This window comes from Mobula hypostoma, chromosome 21 (genome assembly GCF_963921235.1).
Source record: "Mobula hypostoma chromosome 21, sMobHyp1.1, whole genome shotgun sequence".
NCBI classification, from domain to species: Eukaryota; Metazoa; Chordata; class Chondrichthyes; order Myliobatiformes; family Myliobatidae; genus Mobula; species Mobula hypostoma.
In genome coordinates, this window is record NC_086117.1 from 24,131,885 (window position 1) to 24,153,929 (window position 22,045).

At 40.5% G+C, this 22,045-nt stretch overlaps 1 protein-coding gene across 2 annotated transcripts in view; it reads right to left on the reverse strand.

Annotated features, from left to right (window-relative positions):
- The window catches only part of nup214 (nucleoporin 214), a 125,079-nt gene that overhangs the window by 36,797 nt on the left and 66,237 nt on the right, over positions 1-22,045 (reverse strand). Inside the window, exons 22-29 of one of the 2 annotated variants that reach the window (XM_063073643.1) lie at positions 20,847-21,077; positions 16,708-16,839; positions 11,894-11,981; positions 8,535-8,610; positions 7,273-7,366; positions 6,027-6,108; positions 4,029-4,090; positions 1,701-3,791 (exon numbers count right to left, since the gene is read on the reverse strand). In XM_063073643.1, the coding sequence (XP_062929713.1) occupies positions 1,701-3,791; positions 4,029-4,090; positions 6,027-6,108; positions 7,273-7,366; positions 8,535-8,610; positions 11,894-11,981; positions 16,708-16,839; positions 20,847-21,077 (2,856 nt within the window). The remainder of the gene's footprint in view (positions 1-1,700; positions 3,792-4,028; positions 4,091-6,026; positions 6,109-7,272; positions 7,367-8,534; positions 8,611-11,893; positions 11,982-16,707; positions 16,840-20,846; positions 21,078-22,045) is intronic. The other variant, XM_063073644.1, reaches the window with a different exon arrangement.

Consider the following 22,045-nt stretch of genomic DNA (forward strand, 5'->3'; position numbering starts at 1 on the left):
TGGCTCTAGACCTGTACTAGCTGAAGTTTAGAAGAATGAGGGGGGTCTCATTGAAACCTATTGAACTTTGAAAGCCCTAGATGGAGTGGATGTGGAGAAGATGTTTCCAATAGTGGGTGAGTCTATGACCAGCCTCAGAATAGAGGGATATCCATTTAGAACAGAGAAGAGCAGGAATTTCTTTAGTCAGAGGATGGTGAATCTGTGAAATTCATTGCCGTGGGCGGCTACTAAGTATATTTAAACTGGAGGTTGATAGGTTCTTAGTTAGTCAGGGTGTCAAAGGATAAATGAAGACAGGAGAATGGGATTGAAAGGGATAATAAGTCAGCCAAGATGGAATGGCAGAGCAGACTTGATGGTCCGAGTGACCTAATTCTACTCCTATCTTATTCATTTATTGAGATACAGCATGGAATAGGCATTTCTGGCCCTTTGAGCCACTCTGCCCAGCAACCCCCAATTTAACCCAAGCCTAATCATGGGACAATATACAATGACTAATTAACCGGTACGTCTTCGGACTGTAAGAGGAAACCTACCTGGAGGAATCCCACATGGTGACGGGGAGAACCTACAAACTTCTTACAGGCAGCAGCAGGAATCGAACCCGCGTTATCTGCACTGTAAAGCATTGTGCTACCGTTACTATCTATGACTCTTTTGGCCTTAAGAGCAGATCAAAGGCTGGTTCATATTTGCTGAAGCCTCATCTACAGGTTTTCAGGCATGATTAAATCTTCTCCGTAGCACCAAGGCTCAAATTTTGACTGGATTGTCAAAACAAAATAAAAAGAAAACAATACTCTAGATTGACACTTGACTTGCCCAAACTTTCTCTTCCTCCATTATCACTGCACTATGGATAATCTACTATATCTGTTCCAACAGTGTGATTATGGTCTCTTTGATTGCACCTAAGCTTCAGACAACTGCCAGTCAAAAGAAGGGGCACATCTTTGTCAATGATACTTTTATTACATGAGACAAATGGGAATGTCTCACTCTTAGAAACACGCAGTATGTAAAGACAAGGCTTTTCCTTGTTATGAAACATTCTGAAGAGATAGGAACAACAGATGGCCAAATTACCTTAAGCTTGGTCATTGTTCAATCAGCTCATGGCTGATCTGCATCATAAATTCATTCATCCATCGTATTTCAAGATCTATTCATGCACAAGCTGTCAGAAGTCTGGCAACCTGTTTGGAAAACTGACCTGTGGTTCAGGCAGCTTGTCTTTTGGGTAAATCATGGGAAGAGAAAACTACATAATTCCACTGACCCATGTGTGGTTATGAATGATAGGATATATAAATGCAATAATTTATTAGTTTTAAGAAAAAAGACAATTAGTGTTAATCATAAAAGTATTTCACAGGAAAATGCCCTTCAACCCAAGACCATTCTGCTAATCTAATTAATTCCATTTGCCTGCACTTGGTCCACATCACCCTGTTCATATGCTTGTTTAAATTTCTCTTAAGTGTTTCTATAACCTCCCCCGGCACGTACCATTCTGTGTAAAAATCTTGCCTCACACATTCCTTTAAACAGCACCCCCCCCCCACCCCATTTTAAACCTATGTTCTCCAGTATTTGACACATTTACATGCTAGGAAAAAGACCCCGCCTACCGACTAAATGACTCTCAATTTTATAAAGATGATTACACAGATGTTAAATCAAATCTCTTTTACCTGAAGGCTGGAAATTAAATCCAGGTGCAAGAGTTGCCGATGTGCTGGATCCAAAACTAGGTGCTTGACCATAATTGGTATTTTGTCCAAATGCAGGAGCACTTGATTGCCCAAACATTACCCCACCACTGGAAGGTGGGGTGCCAAATGAAAATGCATTGGCATTGGACGGCCCACTGAAGGGACTGGCAGTCGGCGCAGATGGTGCAGCAGAAGTGGGTTGACCAAAGACTGATGGTGATCCAAACGTTGGTTGTGTAAAGCTGAACCCAGCACTGGAGGTACTGGCAGGTTGACCAAAGCCCATAGCATTAGTCTGGCCAAAGGCTGGTTTTCCAAAATTGACGGCTGAGGTACTGCCTGTAAAAGGAGAGTTGGTGGCATCAGATTTGCTTGATGAGGCTTGTACAGCACCTAGGGAGGATGCTGAATTTTGTTGACTGAGCATTAGTCCTGAGGATAGATCCTTATTTTCAGTTTGGTTGAACACGGACACAGGTGTGCTGGAGTTGACATGTGGGGACACCAAGAGTGAGGCCAAGCTGGGCTGGGAGGAAGTCCCAAGCTGTTGTGGTAAGGCAGCACTGGTGCTGACAGGGGTACCACTGCTCCCTGACACAATGGCAGCAGTGGACTGAGGATAAACAATGGATGAGGCAACAGATGCTGCTGAAGTCTGGCTGGATTCTGTTGTAGCAGCTACTTCAGTTGGAGCACTTACAGAGGCTAAAGATGGAACAGCAGAGGAACTAGTCACAGTAACAGCTGGTGAAACAAGACTAGACGGTGCACTTGTAATTCCTGTGTTATTTGGTGCGCCAGCTGACACTGGTGGAACACTCTTTAGCTCCAAAGCTGGTTTTTCAGAGGAACTTGAAATGGAGAGGCTCCCACTGCCAGTTTCTTTCTTCTCTTCGGAAGTAGGCAGCTTTGAAGCTTCAGAAACTATTGCAGTTTCGGAAGCCAAAGAGCTTAATGATCCTGTGAAGCCTGAACCTTGGACACTACCTGCTGCGGTAACAGAAGCAGGACTCTGCACAGAACTGTTAGGCTTAAAAATGGAACTGGACTTACTAGATGCTGATGACAAACTACCACGTAAACTGGAAGATTCAGCATTGGTTGTAGGAACATTGGAAAATAATGGTCCAGACTGTTTGTTGTCAACAGATACAGCTGTCGTTGCTTCCGTGGTATCTAACTTTGCCAGTGGAAAGGCATTCCCAAAAGGCAAAGTAGCTGGAGGTGCTGCTGATGTTCTAGGCGTTTGCGCAAAGCTGAAACTCCCCTGTGGAGATTTATCCAATTTGGTGGCATCATCCATCTGATTGACCACTAGACCAGAGAAGCTGCCGATCGTGACTCCTCCAGTGCTGCCCTGAAAGAAAATGCTTTCAGGCTTGGGCAACTGTGGCTGCTGTGCCACCTCAGGCTTGGATGGCAGCTGCACCTCGGGCTTGGGGGGTGGCTGCTGCTGTAGTGCCGGCTCAGGCTTGGGTGTCGGCTGTTGCTCCACCACCTCGGGCTTGGGGGGCGGCGGCTGCTGCTGCGGTGCCAACTCAAGCTTAGGTGGCAATTGTTGCTGCTGCTGGAGTGATGCTTCAGGCTTGGGTGGTGGCAGTTGCTGCAGTACTGGCTCAGGCTTGGCCAGAGGCTGCTGCTGCTGCTCTCCCTCAGACTTGGGCAGCGGCAGCAGCTGCTGTTGCTGTGTCATTTCAAGCTTGGGTAACGGTTGCTGAGGCTGCTGGACTTTAGGTGCTTGAAACTCTGTTGTGGAAGATTGAGTCCCAGATTTGGAAGGGTGGAGCTCGGCTCTTGACTGCTGCACCTCAGTTTGGCTTGTTGTACCGAGAGTGGCAGGCTCAGTGGGTGTTCCACTTGTAAACTGGCTCTCTGATGCTTGATCTGAACTTACGCAAACACTACTGCCAGAAGTAGTGGACCCAGATAAAGAGGGCTCAAGTGAAGAAGCGGAGCTAGGGATGGTCTTTGCGGTCCCAAAGGAAAAGGGGACATCAGTACTTGATCCAAAGGCAGGCTTAGTTACTCCAAAGCTGGTGGGAAGAGTTTCTTTGGTACTTCCAGGTGTCCCTACAGAATAGAAAAGGTTTAGAGACAATGGATTAATTGAAACTGGGAACAAATTCAATTTTTATTAATTAAAGAAGTTTTCTTTTCTATGGAAATATACAAGGAATAAAATAGTTCCAAGAAAACTTAGTGCTGAGGAGCCTACAATTCAGAGAAACAGTTACATTTTTGGGAAGTCTTCACTACAATAAGCCTCCTGAGAAACGGCTAAAATAATAGTGATAGCCCAGGACTTACCCAGTGTGATGCCATTCAGAGCATTTAAGGAGGTGGTGCTTGGATTTGCAAAACGGAACCCACTGTAAAAGAAAACTAACATTAGAGAATGTTTCCGAATTGAGAATATATTCAACAGGTGCTTTTCAGAGAGAGATCTGTATCATCATATCAGAGATTGAGATTTCCACTGGTGTTACTTAATTCAATAAGAGTGGGCCTCACCAATGATACCTCACAAGATAGATGAGATGTATCAATATGGCCAGAAGAGAAATTACCGCAGCTACCACATGGCACATAAACAAAGAAAACACATCAGTCATGTAATAAATGGGGTAATCAGCACCTTCACAAATTACAATGGACAGTAAAGATTTTGCTTCTTGGATACTTTTTGGTGTCTTATGGATTTTATACCGCTGATCATAAAATTCACCATGAAATTTCCCTATCACGCACTATTTTTGTTATTTCAATTCATAATTCAATTCAGCTAAAATGTTGCCCACAACATAAGCTGAAAAGTCTTCTATCTAGTCCAGGCATGCCTTAGTAAGCTTTGGGTTGCCAGCATGACCCACAACAATAGCGTCTTTTTATTGATTCTTCGGTGTTTAGCCTGAAAGCTGTGCTGCTACACAATGGCAATGTCCACCTTCAATACCAAATGGCTGTGCAGTACACATGAATGAAAACTACTGAAATTTGGAAGTCTTGTTGGAACATATACAATACAGCAACAACAACTGGAACATCTGTAGTGATCTGAAAGTACTAACACTGCTACTACAAATGCCAATGGGACAGCCATGCTAAAAAATCTCACTACATTAACAAAGATTGGCCACTCCAGAAGCAGTTGCTTCTATGGCAGAAAAGTGTAGCACATAAGCCACTTGTACACCAAACAAAGATATTATTACCTCCTCTTCATATAAAATTGGAGCATTTAAAAAAAAATTGTGAAAGCGACGAACAAGGAAGGTGAAGGGTTTTGATACTTGAGACAGATGTTTCCCAGAATAACTGATGCCAAGATGAAGAAAGGCATTTTTTTTGGTTCATAAATCAAACAGGTCATCAATAACAGGCAATTTGTAGAACTTCTAGTGGGACCGGAGAAAATTGCATGTAAGGCATTCAAGGATGTCACTGAATTTTTTCTTGGCAACTACAGCACTAAGCTACGTGCAGCTGGCTAACAACATGCTTCAAGAATACAAAACCATGAAGTGCAATGTGTCATCAAAGATTCATTTTCTGCATTCCCATTTAGACTTCTTCCCTGCAAATCTTGGCAGTCAGTGATTAGCATGGTGAAAGGTTTCATCAGGACACTGCGGTTATGGAGAAACGGTATCAGGGCAATTGGAATCCATTAATGCTTGTTGATCATTGTTGGACACTTAAGCAAAAAGCCTCAGACACTAAGTACAAACAAAAATCATCAACAAAACATTTTTAGTTTAGTTGAACTATTGCAAACCGTCAGCAATAAAGGTTAATTTCTTGTTTCTCCAAATTCCTATGCGATACAAATAGTCTGAAATTATATTTGAGTTCAGCTTCAAGCGGTCTATCAGAATGATGAAAAATTTCTGAGGAAGCAACACTTTAGAAAAAAATTTGCTCTCCAATGTTATTTTTAGTTTATTTTTATTTGGAGAAACAGCATGGTAGCAGGCCCTTCCAGTCCAACCGGCCCAATGACCCCCATGTGAACAATTAACCTACTAACACGTACGTCTTTGGAACGTGGGAGAAAACTGGAGCACCTGGAGGAAACCTACACGGTCAGGCGAGAATGTAGTAATCCCTTACAGATAGCGGTAGGAAATGAACCTGGCACTGACATTGCAGCAGCATCACGCTAACCACTACACTACCAAGCCACCCATTTAATTATCAGTAAAAGGCAAACATGACTTTTGATAAGAAAAACTGATTAACCCACTTTTGCTTTCAATGTACAATTGCAATTTATGTAAATATTCTTCAAACATAAAAATTACTTACGAAGAGGCTCCTGGAAACGAGGAGATTTTTTGGGGAGCAGAAATGACATTTTCAGATTTCAAAAGACTTTGCACTTGACCCCCTGTAAAAAGGACAAATTACTTCTGAGTGGCTGACTTTGGCAAATACAGGGGATCAGCAACCTGAGGAAGATACATAGCTTCATTTTGTATGTTGGGATATGGGTTGAAACATGAGGAGCCAGTGAATCAGCAGTACATTGGATTGTAAAGAAGCACCGTTATTCAGATATCTGTGGCACATCTCAGAAACAGAATTTTAAGGCACTGAGAACTACTCGTCCATTGCATTTATGCCAGCAATAAGAATCCAACTGAGAAAATTTCCATTTTTCAGCTTCCAGGTTTAATCTTGTTGGCAAAGGTGCAAAGAGGTGCCCTTTTGAATATGATAAGAGTACCTGGTTCATTCATCCTTTGTGCAGGAATAAAACAAAAGATTCAAAGGTAGTAATTATACAGATATTTTGTAAATAATTAAGGAAATCAGGTGAAGTATGTTGTTAGAGTTGGGACAGGTCTGTATAAACAGAATGCAAAACAAGCTTTTTACTGCACTTGGAACACGTGACAATAAATCAAATCCAAAAAAACCCATCTTCTTTCAGCATTCCAAAAAGTCCATTCCACCAGTGACTCTCTATCCATCTAGCTAGTCATCCTGCTTCTTATTACACATTTCCATGCAACACCTGCCCTTCTAACTCTTCCATTCTGAGTTATAAAAATGATCCTTCCAGCTGAAGCAACAATTCACTTACACTTTGTCCAATTGCCTGCATTGCATCCAGTGCTTTTAATGTGGTCTCTTCTGCACTAGAGAAACCAAATGCAGAGTGACTGACCATTTTGCAGAACACACATGTTCAGTCTGTAGAAGTCTATGCTGCTGGTACTGTCACTTCAATTTTCCATCACACTTACATACAAAACTTTCTGTCTTCCAACTTTTACAGTGTTCCATTGCTGCCCAACATAAGCTCAAAGAAGAACTCCTTACCTTTAATCTATGCAGTTCCCCGGACTTAAGGACTCTCAGGAAGTACAACTGCATCCTAGAGAACTTTGATGGACTTGCTTAGACCTACCACTTTGCTAATTGTTTCAGCTTCTGTTTTGTTTCAGCACAAAGACTTCACTTCCCACCTCACCCTGATTACTATAAATCAATTTCCCTAGAAGCAAATGACAAAAGACCCTCAAAAAAAAAACCTCATTCTCCTTACCTGTGGGAGCAGCGAAGGTAAAACTTTTTACAGATGACGTTGATGAGGATTCTGACAGAGTTAATCTAGTTTCAGGGGGCACCATTGAAGATACCTGCAAATTTGAGTACAAATTCCAACTTAGAAAGTGAAGCACAACAACCTCCTCTGAAGTGCCTGTCTGATTCTCGGTGATGAGGTCCGATGCCGCCTTGTGCACATAAATGCCAACAGATGAAAAGGAAGTGACAGAAGCCTCGCCAATGAAATGAGCACTAAACAAAACTACTAGCTTAGTTGACTGTCAAACATATTAAAAACTGAGTGTCTTTGAAACTCACCGATACTCAAATACAAATTATTTAAATACAATAAAAATAATTCAAATTTTATTAAAAATTGAGAAACAAGACATACAAATATAAAATAAAATAACTTTTAAAAACACTCAGTTTTAATGAAAAAATGTTAGTTTCATAGTATTTGTCTTGCTCCTTAGCAATCACTTATTTGAAACTTAAGTGGAAAACTGCAGCAGTTACATGTGGAATTGCCAGACAATACTGTGGGATGAATGGTATTTCAATTGTATTTCCCATCCTTTGCTACTGGCTATCTTTATTCTACTGCACCATCCTACGAGATCTTTGAGAGGCCTGGCTTGTGTGGCCAATTTTCAAACTCATTTCCAATATTATAGGACAAGTTACATCCACTGCTATGAAGATTTGATCACACATCCCGATTATAGTGAATTGCTTCTTCAGCAACCATATACTGGGCCTTAGCGTCGTTAGGAGGTGGGGTGTAGTCTTCCTCTCCTAATTTAATTTAATTCTACAATAATTTCCCACTCAGGATCAATAAAGTACTTACTATTATCTTTACTACTATCTGTCCAATTGGCTACTAAATATGGTTGGAGTACAGAGCTCTGACTACTGCATGCAGCATTTGCTGTTCAGCATACATACAGCTCTGTGCTGTAGCTTTTCAGTGACCTTGGTTTCGGGTACACTGGTGTTGTTCCTGGTGCACCTTTCTGCATTTCTCATTGACAACTTCCTTAATTACTGTCCTTGATTGTCAAGAAAGTTTCAAGGGAACATATGCTCTATTTCAAGTGACCACACACAAATGCCAAATCAGCTTCCCTACTGCTGAATGACCACCATCAAGAATTTCCCACTCCCAAACCGACATTGTATAGCAACTTGATAGCAGTCAAAAGCCTCTGTATAAGAAACAGATTTTTTAAAGAGATAAATAAACGGTAGCTTTACTGGTTTGATCTGGTCTGAGGGTACTTTCGTCAAGTCCTGATGATTAACATCTGCATTTGAGACTGGTGTAGATGCGCTGAGGAGAAAGCAAACAGCGTTGATTAACAAAATACTGCACTGAAAATGCCTCTGAACGTACAAATGCTGAACATTAAGTCACTTCTATTCCACTCACTGCTGAAGACATCTCAAATATTTGCGTGCACAGCTCTCCGGTGAAAAATGATGTTATATCTGTTAAATAGGGGCTGTGGACAATTCTGATTTGATGGAGAATGGACATGAAAGCACAGAGGAACATCTGGAGAAATTTCTGAAACGCCCGTCTGCTGTTGTCGTTACTGTGTGGTCAGGAATCTTTTGGAGGGTAGGCCTCAAAATCCCCAGCCTTGCCTGCTTTTGGCGACCGAGAAAGAGGTCCAATCGCTTGGACAGAGATGGCGCTCAGTACTCAAGTGTCGGACAGCTGATCAGAACTCGAAGTTCTCGGATGACTCAGAGTCGGACTGTGGTCGGCATGGCAGGAAGAATTTTTCTCCCCTCTCCTGTCTGCGTGAGATGTGGGACATTTGAGAAACTATGAACTTTATTGTGCTCACGGACTTTCTTCATCAAGTTATGGTATTGTGCACTGTTGTAACTATATGTATAATTATGTGGTTTTGTCAGTTTTTTCAGTCTTGGTTTGTCCTGTTTTTGTGATATCACACCGGAGGAAATAATGTATCATTTCTTAATGCATGCATTACTAAATGACAATAAAAGGGGACTACGTGTCTTCATAATCTAAATATTCATATTTGTGTTTAAGAAAATCATAACAGTTTCTAAAGAGAAACAGATGTGAATAAACTCTTTTCGGGCTTCCAGCTGGGTACAAATATTGATTTTAACTGATGCTTCGATGACAAACTCAGTCTTCATTAGGGATCCGTGGAAGCCCGAGAAGAGTTTATACATCATATATAGCAGGAAAGCACTAGATCCGTTTTTTTTTAGAAATAGACATACTCATATTTGAAACAACCAAAATATCTGAAAACTGAAAATTAATCAGGTGTCTGTTGTGACTCTCAATAAAGTCAACAGATTGGAAGTCCAAGTGCAATTGCAGAATTTCAGCACACCCCTCAGATCATCATTCACCCATGTCAAATTGAAACAATATCCTTAATCTAAAAAAAGGCATAAAAGTGCATTGCAAGAGCATTATCAAGAAGCTTTTCCACAAAGTGATACATTAGAGTGAGTATCTCAAAGCTTGGGAAATGAGTAAGATTTCAAGGAATGTTTAAGGAGAGAAAAACTGGTATAACAGTTTTGGGAGGGAGTGACAGAATCTGGACAGAGTTCGATGGTAATGGTAATGGCAATGGGAAGCAAATAAATAAATCAATCAATCAATCAGGATCCAGAGGCCAGAATTGGAAAGGTTTGCTGCAAGAGGTTATAAATAAGGCAATATGACACTATGATGAGATTTAAAAACACCTGAAAGAACTTTAAATTGTGGAACCAATATCCAGCTAAAGCAATGTAACCTGAGCTTTGCATACATAGGTTCCACAAAAAAGCAATATACAAGTGGTTTGCAATGCCAAACAACTATCACTTGTGCTCAAATGACCAAAGAATTTCTAAAAGATCGGATTAGATGCTAGATAGAAAAATAAAGATTTGCTTTACATTGCACTTAACATTGTTTTATTCTAATAGTTCAAAGCTAAACTACTGACAAGATAAAATAATGGACTAGAATAACTGAAACCTTCTCTATTCTAACAGGTTTTGTGACACACTGCAATATATAAAAAAAATTAAAATGTAGATCTGAAATCTGAGTTAAAAACAGAAAATTCTGTGAACACTAAGTTTAGTCAACCCAGTTTAGGCCTCAGATATTTAGTGAGTTTTCCGGATATCTGGTGAAATTAAGAATGGACTACATTTGGAGTATTTGGTACAGTTCCAGGTGCCTATGCTATATGAAGGGTGTAGTGGAGAGGGAGCAAAGCAGAATCATGAGGATGCTGTCTTGGATGAAGCTCTTCAGTTGTGAGGAGAAACTGGATAGACTGCCTTGGAGTGGAGGAGGCTGAGGGAGGATCTGATTAAGGTATACAGAATAACATGGGCAAAGATAGTGGGTATAGTCAGAAACCCTTATGTCATGGCAGGGTTCTCTAAGATTAGAGGACCCCCGCCTTCTGTAAGGGGATAAGAAGTTTCACCCAGAGCACAGCTGGAATTTGGAACTTGGCAAAGTGGATGACAGAGGGATATATCTAGACAAACACTTAAATCACCAATGCAGAGGAGGCCAAGGACCAAATGCTGGTAAATGGTGTTGATGAAGGTGATGAAGGGTATGGTGGTTTGAAGGACCTTGATATATGATGTGTGACTCAAAAACTCTGAGAAAACCACAGGAAAAAAAGTGAACTGAGGTGATTAAAAAAACACGCTGAGAAATAATAGAAATAAGATTTAAAAGACCAAGAAACTGTAACAAGAAAGGCTATTTATTTATTTTACTTATTGAGGAACAGCACAGAACAGGTCCTTACGGCCATTCGAGTCGAGCCACACAGCAACTCCGATTTATTTCTAGCCTAATAACGGGACAATTTACAATGACCATTAACCTACCAGCCAGTACATCTTTGGACTGTGGGAGAAAATGGGAGCACCTGAAGGAAACCCACACTGTCAAGGGGAGGATGGACAAACTCCTTACGGGCCGTGACAGTAATTGAACCCTTGTTGCCTATATTGTAAAGTGTTGTACTAACCACTGCATCACCATGCTGCCCTGCATATTTGTACTTTGGTCCATGTACTGTAATACTCAATTCTACTGGGAATCCCAGCTCAACAGAATACACAGGTCTTGGAAAGGCAGCATTGCAGGTTCAGATGGTGATAGCAGGATTAAAATGTTTACTTGATGATTTGGATTAAACTTGCATTCCCTAAAACACTGATGATTAAGAAAGTGGTCACATTGAAAGCTTTAAAATGATAATTAAAAAAGTTGTAAACATATTTAGAAAGAAAGAATTTCTTCCATTCAGAATAAAGATGCACAAGATTAGAGCTACACTGTTTAGGGTAACATCATGAGGGTTTGTGGAAATTTGGAACTCTTCTCCTCTAAAAATACAAAAATTAAATTTTTCAAAACTGAGAATATGTATGTGGAACAATGATGATAGGGGAAAATCAACGCAAAGTTACTTTAATTAATGGAAATGGCAATTATTGAATTTATAAATTGAAGAAGAGTGAATTCTGTCTGAGCAATAATATTAATTTGCATCTCCATCTATTTATCTCAAAGAAGAAATGCTGCAGCTTACCTGATGATAGTTGACAGGCTCGGAGTTTGGTTTGTTTCTTTCAGCATTTGTGTATTGATTAACTGAGAAGCATTCTTCACTGCCACTTCTGTGAGGGAAGCATTTGGAATTAAATTTAAAAGGAGTACAAATCAAAGTAAATAATCATTCAATAAAGTATTAATCTGCAGTTGCTAATATTGTACATCTCAAATGCTATAAAAATGAAGAATGTGGTCACACATGCTGAAGCTATAGAAGACTTGTATTACCATAATTTGACTATCTTCCAATTGCACAACATGGAATTTCACGTACATTTTGTATACAAGATGTCCTACGCATCTGATATGGTCAGCTTGAACTGCATAGCATTTCATTTTCATTTTTAAATCTTTTTATTATTATTGAAAATCAACAAAAAAATATTAAAGTAGTCAAATCAACAGATTAATATATACAATAAGAGTTAAACTATCAAATAACTGATTAACCAAGCTAAACAGTATACCAATAATAATAAGAAAAAACAAAATGTTAAAACTATTATTTTTTGGAAAAAAGGAAGAAGGAAAAAAGAACTCCTATTAACTAAAACAAAAAAAATCCCTACTAACCCAAAAAAAAACCATTAGGAGCACAACCCTGGAGCTATACGCCATACAAGCTTCCATAAAAAAAAAATCAATCCGCCAACCAAAACTAATTCCACAAGAATCAGAAGTGGACCACCTTAATTAACTCAAATCAAATAACAGTAGTAGGTTCGACTTCTAATTTTCTCCAAACATCACCTGAGAGAACCATTATATCAAAGTGGGAGCAGAGGCATCTTTCCATTTCAATAAAATGATTCTGTTTCAAGAAGGTCGATTGATGTCTTTTGAGAAATTAGGAACTAAATACTCTCTCTCGCACTCCCATTTCTTGCAATATCCTCAGGTCAGACATTTCTTACAAGAATATTTAAGTAATTTTCCATATATACAAGATTCTGTCCTGTTAGACATTATTTTAAAAATGAATCCTTTAGTGAAAGGTTTTATTGGGAAAATTTATAATTTACTATTACAACAGTATAATTATCCTTTACTTAAGATTAAGCAAGATTGGGAAAGAAAGGAAAACATGACCTTGATAACAGAGGATTGGTTGCGAATTTTGAAGTTGGTTAACTCTTCTTCGATTTGTGCCAGTCACTCTCTAATTCAATTATTTGACAAAGGAGAGACTGTCTAAAATAGTTCCTAATGTTGATAGTCAGCGTGATAGATGTAAAATTGAGACGGCTACATTGACACATATGTTTTGGTCGTGTTCTGTATTGAAACAGTTTTGGAAATCTAGTTTCTCTATAATTTCTAAAGCTTTAAAAAATAATTTCTAAAGCATAGTATTCCGTACGGGCTTCTGGTCATGCAACAACTTCATTTTAAAAACTATGTTTTACTTCCTTCCAAATCCTTGAATGGACTCACTTATTCCTTATCCCTCAAAACCCCTTCACCTCAACAGCAGTGCATTCGTCTGATGCTGATCTCTTACACATGATCAGTTTTCATTACCCCTTCATCTGTTTTCCAAAGCATGGTCTTGAGGTTTTCAGTACTATTCAAAATTCTCCTTTTATGCTTTGAGTAGTCTTGGACTAAGTATCCACATGAATCAGTAAGAACAATGCATTTTATCCAAGGCATTGAGAAAATTCTTGAAACTTTTTCTCTGAACATCCGATGACCTCTTCTTGTGATGGAGCTTTGAATTTTCTAGTTCTGGCTGTGGGCATGTGAATGATATGGCCTACCCAACAAAGACAATGGAGTGCAACTCAGGGCTCACAGCTGAGTATATTGTGCTAGGAAGGATACTGATATAGACTTGTTTATTCAAAGATTCACTTATTACTCAAAGTATACAATTCTGAAATTCTTCAGTTCTCTCAGTAGCCAAGAAACCAAGAAGGAAAAGAAAGGCAGCACAATCATCAACCCCTAAATCCCACCTCCCCACAAACAAACAAAAACAGAACAGGCACATCAATCCCCAAATCCCTCTTCCTGCACACTTGGTGGTTGTCTCTCGGGGTCTGAGGAAGACTAAACATTGTGCAGTCATCTGTGGATATGTATGTGGCTTCGGAGGCCGAAGGCCGAAGCACACATGTGGTTGCAGGTTGGACATGGAATGGCGGTTGTTAGAACAGATGCATACACAGCTTTGTGGTGTTGGTCTCGTGCTGCTGCAAGGCGCTGATTTCGGTCATCCTCAAAGTCGGATGCAGCTTTTCTGGTCAGGGCATGCCACGCAACCCTGTCAGCTGCGGACTCCTCAAGTTGTTGAGGCTGGAGGTCTGCCCATTTGATGTACGATTTCAGATTGTCTTTGAATCTTTTTTTGGGGTGGCCCTGATTGCGACTGCCATGCTCAAGCTCACCATAGAGCAGCTGCCTGGGGATTCTTGTTTCACCCATGCAGATTACATGGCCAGTCCAGCATAGCGGGGCCTGGAGGATCCTTGCCTCAATGCTTGTGCTGTTGGCTCTGTCAAGGACTTCTTGGTTGGTAATTCGGCCCTGCCATCGAATCCTCATGATCGACCGCAGAGAGCGTGTGTGAAACTGCTCCAGCTGTTTGATGTGCCTGCGGTACAGAGTCCAGGTTTCGTAGCTGTACAGGAGAGAGGTGAGGACCACAGCCTTGTACACCTTGAGCTTGGTTGAAAGCTGAATGTCCTTGTGCTCCAGAACTTTGACACGGAGTTTCCTGAGTGCCTGGCTGGCTTTCTGGATCCTTGCTATGATCTCTTTGTCAATGGATCCGCCACTGGAGATGGTGCTTCCCAAATACTTGAAGCTCTCCACATTCTTCAGGACAGTGCCTTCGACGGTAATGCATGGCTGAGGAGGGTGACTGTTTGGTTCAGGTTGTAGGAGAACTTCTGTCTTACAGAGGCTGATTGTCAGGCCGAACAGCTTTGAGGCTGCGGAGAACTTGTAGACAATCGTATGCAGGTGGTTCTCCTGGTTGGCCATGAGGGCACAGTCATCAGCAAACAGGGCTTCAGTGATGAGCCTCCTCAACGTTTTGGTCTTTGCAGCAAGGCATCTCAGGTCAAACATCGATCTATCGAGGCGATATCTTATGTAAATACCTAGGTCTAGGTCCTTAAGAGCATGCTTCAGCATTTGGGTGAAGAAGAAGTTGAAGAGCACTGGTGCTAGAACGCACCCTTGTTTTACGCCATTTGAAAGTCTCAGATGGGGAACCATCTGAGAACACTTCTCTTGTCATGTCATCGTGAAGCAGGCGGATGAGTGTAGTGAATTTCTGCAGGCAGCCAAGCTTTCTAAGGATGACCCACAGCGTGTTTCTGTTGACCGTGTCAAATGTCTTTGTCAGATCAATGAAGACAGAGTATAATGTCATGTTCTGTTCCAGGCACTTCTCCTGTATCTGTCTCACTGCGAAGATGTTGACAGTGCTGCGTTCGGGACGAAAGCCGCATTGCGACTCGGGAAGGTTCTCTTCTGACACTGTTGGAACCAGTCTGTTGAGGATGATGCGGGCAAGGATTTTTCCGGCAATGGAAAGTAATGAGATGCCTCTGTAGTTCCCACAGTCGGTCCTTGAACCTGTATTTTTCTAGAGGGCGATTATCGTTGCATCTCTGAGGTCAGGGAGCATCTCTTCTTCTTTCCAAATGCTAGTCAGGGTGCTGTGGAAAGCCTCAAGTGATTCCTTGCTGAATGCCTTGTACAGTTCAGCAGGTATTCCATTCTTGCCAGGCGCCTTGCCACTGCTTATCTGTGTGACAGCCTTCTTGACTTCATCTATCGAGGGAGGATCATCTAGTTCCTTGTGAATAGGCTGCTGGGGGCTTTTGGTCCAGAGCAGACTGGTCGATCGATGAAGGGTGGTTCAGGAGCTGGCTAAAATGCTCTTTCCATCTGTGTTGGATGCTCTCTGTCCTTTAGCAGTGTGGTTCCATCAGCAGACAACAGTGGAGATGAGCCAGATCTTGAGGGGCCGAAGATCATCTTGATGGAGTTGAAAAGCAGCTTTGAGTTGTTGATGTCGGCGAAGCGTTGCACCTCTTTAGCTTTCCTATCCCACCACAGGTCATGCATCTTGCGAATTTCCCGTTCTCTTGGAGCCAAGGATTGGCTTGCACCCCATCCAGCAGCCTGCCTGCTACAAGGTTCCTGCACATTGTCTCTGCTTCATAGAATCCTCTTGGAGACTACAGAGCACTGGAACACCCAAATGATCTGCAAATCCCTGCATTCAACTTGATGTTTTAATCGCCCTTGTCACTTTAATCAGTGAACAATGGAATCTATAATCAGCGAAATGGGGTCAAGTATCAGCTCGTGCACCATCCTGCAAGCTTCTTGCCAAGAGGTTCGCTCACACTGCCTCCCAGAATCCTCTTGGAGACTACAGAGCATTGAAGCATCCAAACGATCTCCAAACAGCAAAAAAAATCCAGCAATTCCAGAACCACATTCAAGACAAGAAACAAATGTAGAAGACAAACGAAGTGAAAAAGATGGTTTCATGATCTATCCAGAAGTTATCAACCAAAGGAGCGTTGTACGCAGGCGCCATCTTGACTGGAAACTGTTCTTGCAGTGAATCTGGAAGATTTTGCAGAGACAGTGTAACAGAGGGGTGTCATCTCATGGCAACCAGGTGAGGTCTCTATCTGTGGTATTGAAATTGGGTTTTATTTATTTTATACATTTATGACGATCTCCAAACCAAGATGTAACCCATAAGTTTGCCATACTCCCTCCCCAATAATGTCCCATCAGTAACAACCTGCAGTTGCCTACCTGCTGCGAGATTAGTCATCTGTCTCCGAACAGCTGCCTGGGCAGCAGCTTGGGCAGCTGGAACGCTGGTGACTGGCTTCTCAGGGACAAGCAGTCCTTGCTTCACCATCTTACCTATTGGCTTTGGAACTACTTGTAATGGGCAAGTCATTGGAAAGAAAATAAATTAATAAAACAATCATATGCATTATTTATCAACATTTTAATTTTTGATAGTGCCCTCAAATTGTCAAAAGTTCAAAGACTTCACAGAAGTGATTACAAAACAGAATTTGGCAGGTATACCTACTTAAAATACTAAGTTTTAAAGAGCATCTTAAAAGAGGAAAGACAGTTTAGGAAGACAACTAATGGACAGGGCAAAACAAAACAAATTACAGATGCACAAGTTAGAGACCTTAGCATATTGTATTGCAAATGGGGAAATAGGCTTGGTTATGCATGAATGAAGTATCATTTTAATGCTGATCACAAGGCACACAGATCACAATCATAATCATGACATCATTTTGGAAGAACTGAAGTTTACAAAGGATAAAAACAGTACACTAGCTGGAGGTGTATTAAAATAAAAATGAAGATAACCACATCAAATATGCATATTAACAGCCATCAGCTTGTTCACCTTGAATCAGTCAGTCCTCAAGTTGAACTTTACTACTGGATATAGTAAATGGTAAAACTTTAATCATTGCAAAATGGAACTTTAATTCTTTTGTTTGTTAAATTTAAGGGATTGACACAGGCAAAATAAAAGCGACTCCTCAAATAAAATGAATTGGCACAATGCCACTGGCTGATTCTTTTGTTTTCTTCTTCATTCCTGTGTTAAAACAATCTTTTGTCTGAGTTGGTGCTGCTTTAAAAATATAATAGCTGAGAGATGTGCAAGTAGGCTTTACCCTTCAATTGCAAGTACTGACTTGGAATTAATAACTAATAAAAGCAAGTATCTTACAACCCTCTGCAAAGTTGAAACGTTTCCATGTGGAATTGAGGAATGGAAAAGGTGTAGTGATGCTTATAGGGGTGTATTATAGACCACCTAATGGGGACCAAGAACTGGAGGAGCAAATTTGTAAGGAGATAGCAGATATTTGTAGTAAGCACAAGGTTGTGATTGCGGGAGATTTTAATTTTCCACACATAGACTGGGAAGCCCATTCTGTAAAAGGGCTGGATGGTTTGGAGTTTGTCAAATGTGTGCAAGATAGTTTTTTGCAGCAATACATAGAGGTACCAACTAGAGAAGGGGCAGTGTTGAATCTCCTGTTAGGGAATGAGATAGGGCAGGTGACAGAGGTACGTGTTGGGGAGCACATTGGGTCCAGTGATCACAACACCATTAGTTTCAGTATAATTATGGAGAAGGATAGGACTAGACCCAGGGTTGAGATTTTTGATTGGAGAAAGGCTAACTTTGAGAGATGCGAAAGGATTTAGAGGGAGTGGATTGGGACAATTCGTTTTAAGGGAAGGATGTAATAGAGAAATGGAGGTCATTTAAAGGTGAAATTTTGAGGGTACAGGATCTTTATGTTCCTGTTAGGTTGAAAGAAAAGGTTAAAAGTTTGAGAGAGCCATGGCTTTCAAGGGATATTGGAAACTTAGTTCAGAAAAAGAGAAGGATCTACAATAAATATAGGCAGTTTGGAGTTAATGAGATGCTTGAGGAATATAAAGAATGTGAAAAGAATCTTAAGAAAGAAATTAGAAAAGCTAAAAGAAGATATGAGGCTGCTTTGGCAAGTAAGGTGAAAATAAATCAGAAGGGTTCCTACAGTTATATTAATAGCAAAAGGATAGTGAGGGATAAAATTAGTCCCTTAGAGAATCAGAGTGGACGGCTATGTGCGGAGCCAAAAAAGATGGGGGAGATTTTGAACAACTTCTTTTCTTCGGTATTCACTAAGGAGAAGGATATTGAATTGTGTAAGGTAAAGGAAACAAGAAGGGTAGTTATGGAAAGTATGACAATTAAAGAAGAGGAAGTACTAGCACCTTTAAGGAATATAAAAGTGGATAAGTTTCCAGGTCCGGACAAGATATTCCCTAGGACCTTGAGAGAAGTTAGTGTGGAAATAGCAGGGGCTGTGACAGAAATATTTCAAATGTCATTAGAAACGGGGATGGTGCTGGAGGATTGGCATATTGCTCATGTGGTTCCATAGTTTAAAAAGGGTTCTAATTGTAAACCTAGCAATTATCGGCCTGTGAGTTTGACGTCGGTGGGTAAATTGATGGAAAGTATTCTTAGAGATGGTATATATAATTATCTGGATAGACAGGGTCTGATTAGGAACAGTCAATATGGATTTGTGCGTGGAAGGTCATGTTTGACAAACCTTATTGAATTTTTTGATGAGGTTACTAGGAACGTTGACGAGGGTAAAGCGGTGGATGTTGTCTATATGGACTTCAGTAATGCCTTTGACAAGGTTCCACACGGAAGGTTAGTTAGGAAGGTTCAATCGTTAGGCATTAATATCGAAGTAGTAAAATGGATTCAGCAGTAGCTGGATGGGAGATGCCAGAGAGTAGTGGTGGATAACTGTGTGTCAGATTGGAGGCCAGTGACTAGTGGTGTGCCTCAGGGATCTGTACTGGGTCCAAAGTTGTTTGTCATATACATTAATGATCTGGATGATGAGGTGGTAAATTGGATTAGTAAGTATGCAGATGATACTAAGATAGGTGGCGTTGTGGACAATGAAGTAGGTTTTCAAAGCATGCAGAGAGATTTAGGCCAGTTAGAAGAGTGGGCTGAAAGATGGCAGATGGAGTTTAATGCTGAAAAATGTGAGGTGCTACATTTAGGTAGGACTAATCAAAATAAGACATACATGGTAAATGGTAGGGCATTGAAGAATGCTGTAGAACAGAGGGATCTAGGAATAATGGTGCATAGTTCCCTGAAGGTGGAATCTCATGTGGATAGGGTGGTGAAGAAAGTTTTTGGTATGCTGGCCTTTATTAATCAGAGCATTGAGTATAGGAGTTGGGATGTAATGTTGAAATTGTATAAAGGCATTGGTGAGGCCAAATTTGGAGTATTGTGTACAGTTCTGGTCACCGAATTATAGGAAAGATGTCAATAAAATTGAGAGAGTACAGAGCAGATTTACTAAAATGTTGCCTGGGTTTCATCTCCTAAGTTACAGAGAAAGCTTGAAGAAGTTAGGTCTTTATTCTTTGGAGCATAGAAGGATGAAGGGGGGACTTGATAGAGGTGTTTAAGATTATGAGGGGGATAGACAGAGTTAACGTGAATAGGCTTTTTCCATTGAGAGTGGGGGAGATTCAAACAAGAGGACATGAGTTGAGAGTTATAGGACAAAAGTTTAGGGGTAACATGAAGGGGAACTTCTTTACTCAGAGAGTGGTAGCTGTGTGGAACGAGCTTCCAGCAGAAGTGGTTGACGCAGGTTCGATGTTGTCATTTAAAGTTAAATTGGATAGATATATGGACAGGAAAGGAATGGAGGGTTATGGACTGAGTGCAGGTCGGTGGGACTAGGTGAGAGTAAGAGTTCGGCACGGACTAGAAGGGCCGAGATGGCCTGCTTCCATGCTGTAATTGTTATACATTATATGGTTATATGAAAGTACCTAATACATAAGAAAGAGCAGTTCATTTAATGAGTTGTACCAGAGATGTTCGTGTATGCAAGATCTCATTGAAACTTCTACAGCTGGGAAGTCAAGAAGAGAAGAAAGGGGTTAATCTATTGTACAATTTATAGGATCCTAGGCCAAGACATTCTTACTCAAATTTAGCACAAATTTTAGTAATAGTGTAGTTCATTGCATGCCTTATTTCCTAAACAACTGATGTATAAAAATAGAAAAAATTTTCCCTCACTGCATTGTTTAAAAGGTTAGGAGGGTTTTCTCGAGCAGTATTTGTATCTCTATCAATTCCATATATTAAAATAAAATCAGAAACAATTATATTGCCACTTATTTCACTGCTATTTGTAAGAACCTATGCTTAAGTTGGCTGCTACATTCCCATGTGCCAATAGTGACTGCATATCAAAAAACATTATATTATTTGTAAAAATAATTTGGACTTTGAGCTGGGAAATTGCAATTCAAAACTTTCATATTCCTTCATGTACCTGGACTGTAAAACATACCTGCATGGACAGGGGGCTGAACTTTGCTAAAGGGAGTTGACTGTGCAGTGATTAATGCCGGTGTGAAGGATGACTGTCTTGCAACCGGGGAATGCTTGGATGATGCCTCCTCTGGTTCTTCAGTCTGAATAACTGCTTTTTCTGGATGTGGCAATGCAGAGATGGTTTGATTTGAATCCTCCAATTCCTCATAACATTTTGGCGATAGAAATGCAGACCTGGACAAATTAGCTATAGGAGAGAATATATTTATATTAGATAATTTACATGTTGTCTATGAAACAAAGAGTTAAGAGCTTTCTTAAAAAAAAAACAAACAGCAGAGACTAATTTTAAAATTGTCTTCAGTGTTTACAGCATTCTGCATTAGCATTAACTTGAGTTTCCTGATGTACACATTAAGGTGGTAAGCGCTATTTATAGTATTTTTAAGAACTTTCCACTGACCTTCCATTGGGTTTCTAACTCCTCTCAGTCATGCAAGTATAAACTGCAGTTGTCATTAAAAGCAAACAACTAATCCACATCAAAAGGGACCAGGAGGGTTTAAGTGCACAAGGTGATTTGATCTACGTTTGAAATATATTAATGACCATAGCATAGAGGCTAGCACAATTGCATTACCACACCAGTGATCACTGATTAGAGTTCCATTCCTGCCACTGTCTATAAGGAATTCTCCCCATGACTACGCACAGTTCATCCAGGTGCTCCAGTTTCTTCCCTCATTCCAAAAGACTTTGGTTAGGGTTAGTAAGTTGTGGGCAGGTTACATTGGTGCTGGAAGGAAGGCACACCTTGCAGGCTGCCCGCAGCACAATCCTCAGACTGTGTCGGTTGTTGACACAAAAACAATGCATTTCACAGTATGTTTTGATAAAATATGACAAATAAAGATAATCTTTAGCTTTAATTAAATTCTAATTAAAAGTCATGAAAATGCAATTATATACACAGTGATCACTGCAGGTGGATTTGAGTGGGTGGTTTACAAGGGTTCAAATATTAGATCACATTAGATGCATCAACTCCACAAACATCCAAGAGATCTGCCCATACTTATCCTTACAATTATGTCTCACTGAAGTGAAAATTCACAAGCAAACACAGTCATTTCTGCCAGAACAAAGCTCTTAAGTCATGGAAAATGTCAGTTTTGAAAATAGTTATAACTTCCTGGCTGATGTCAGCACAGATAT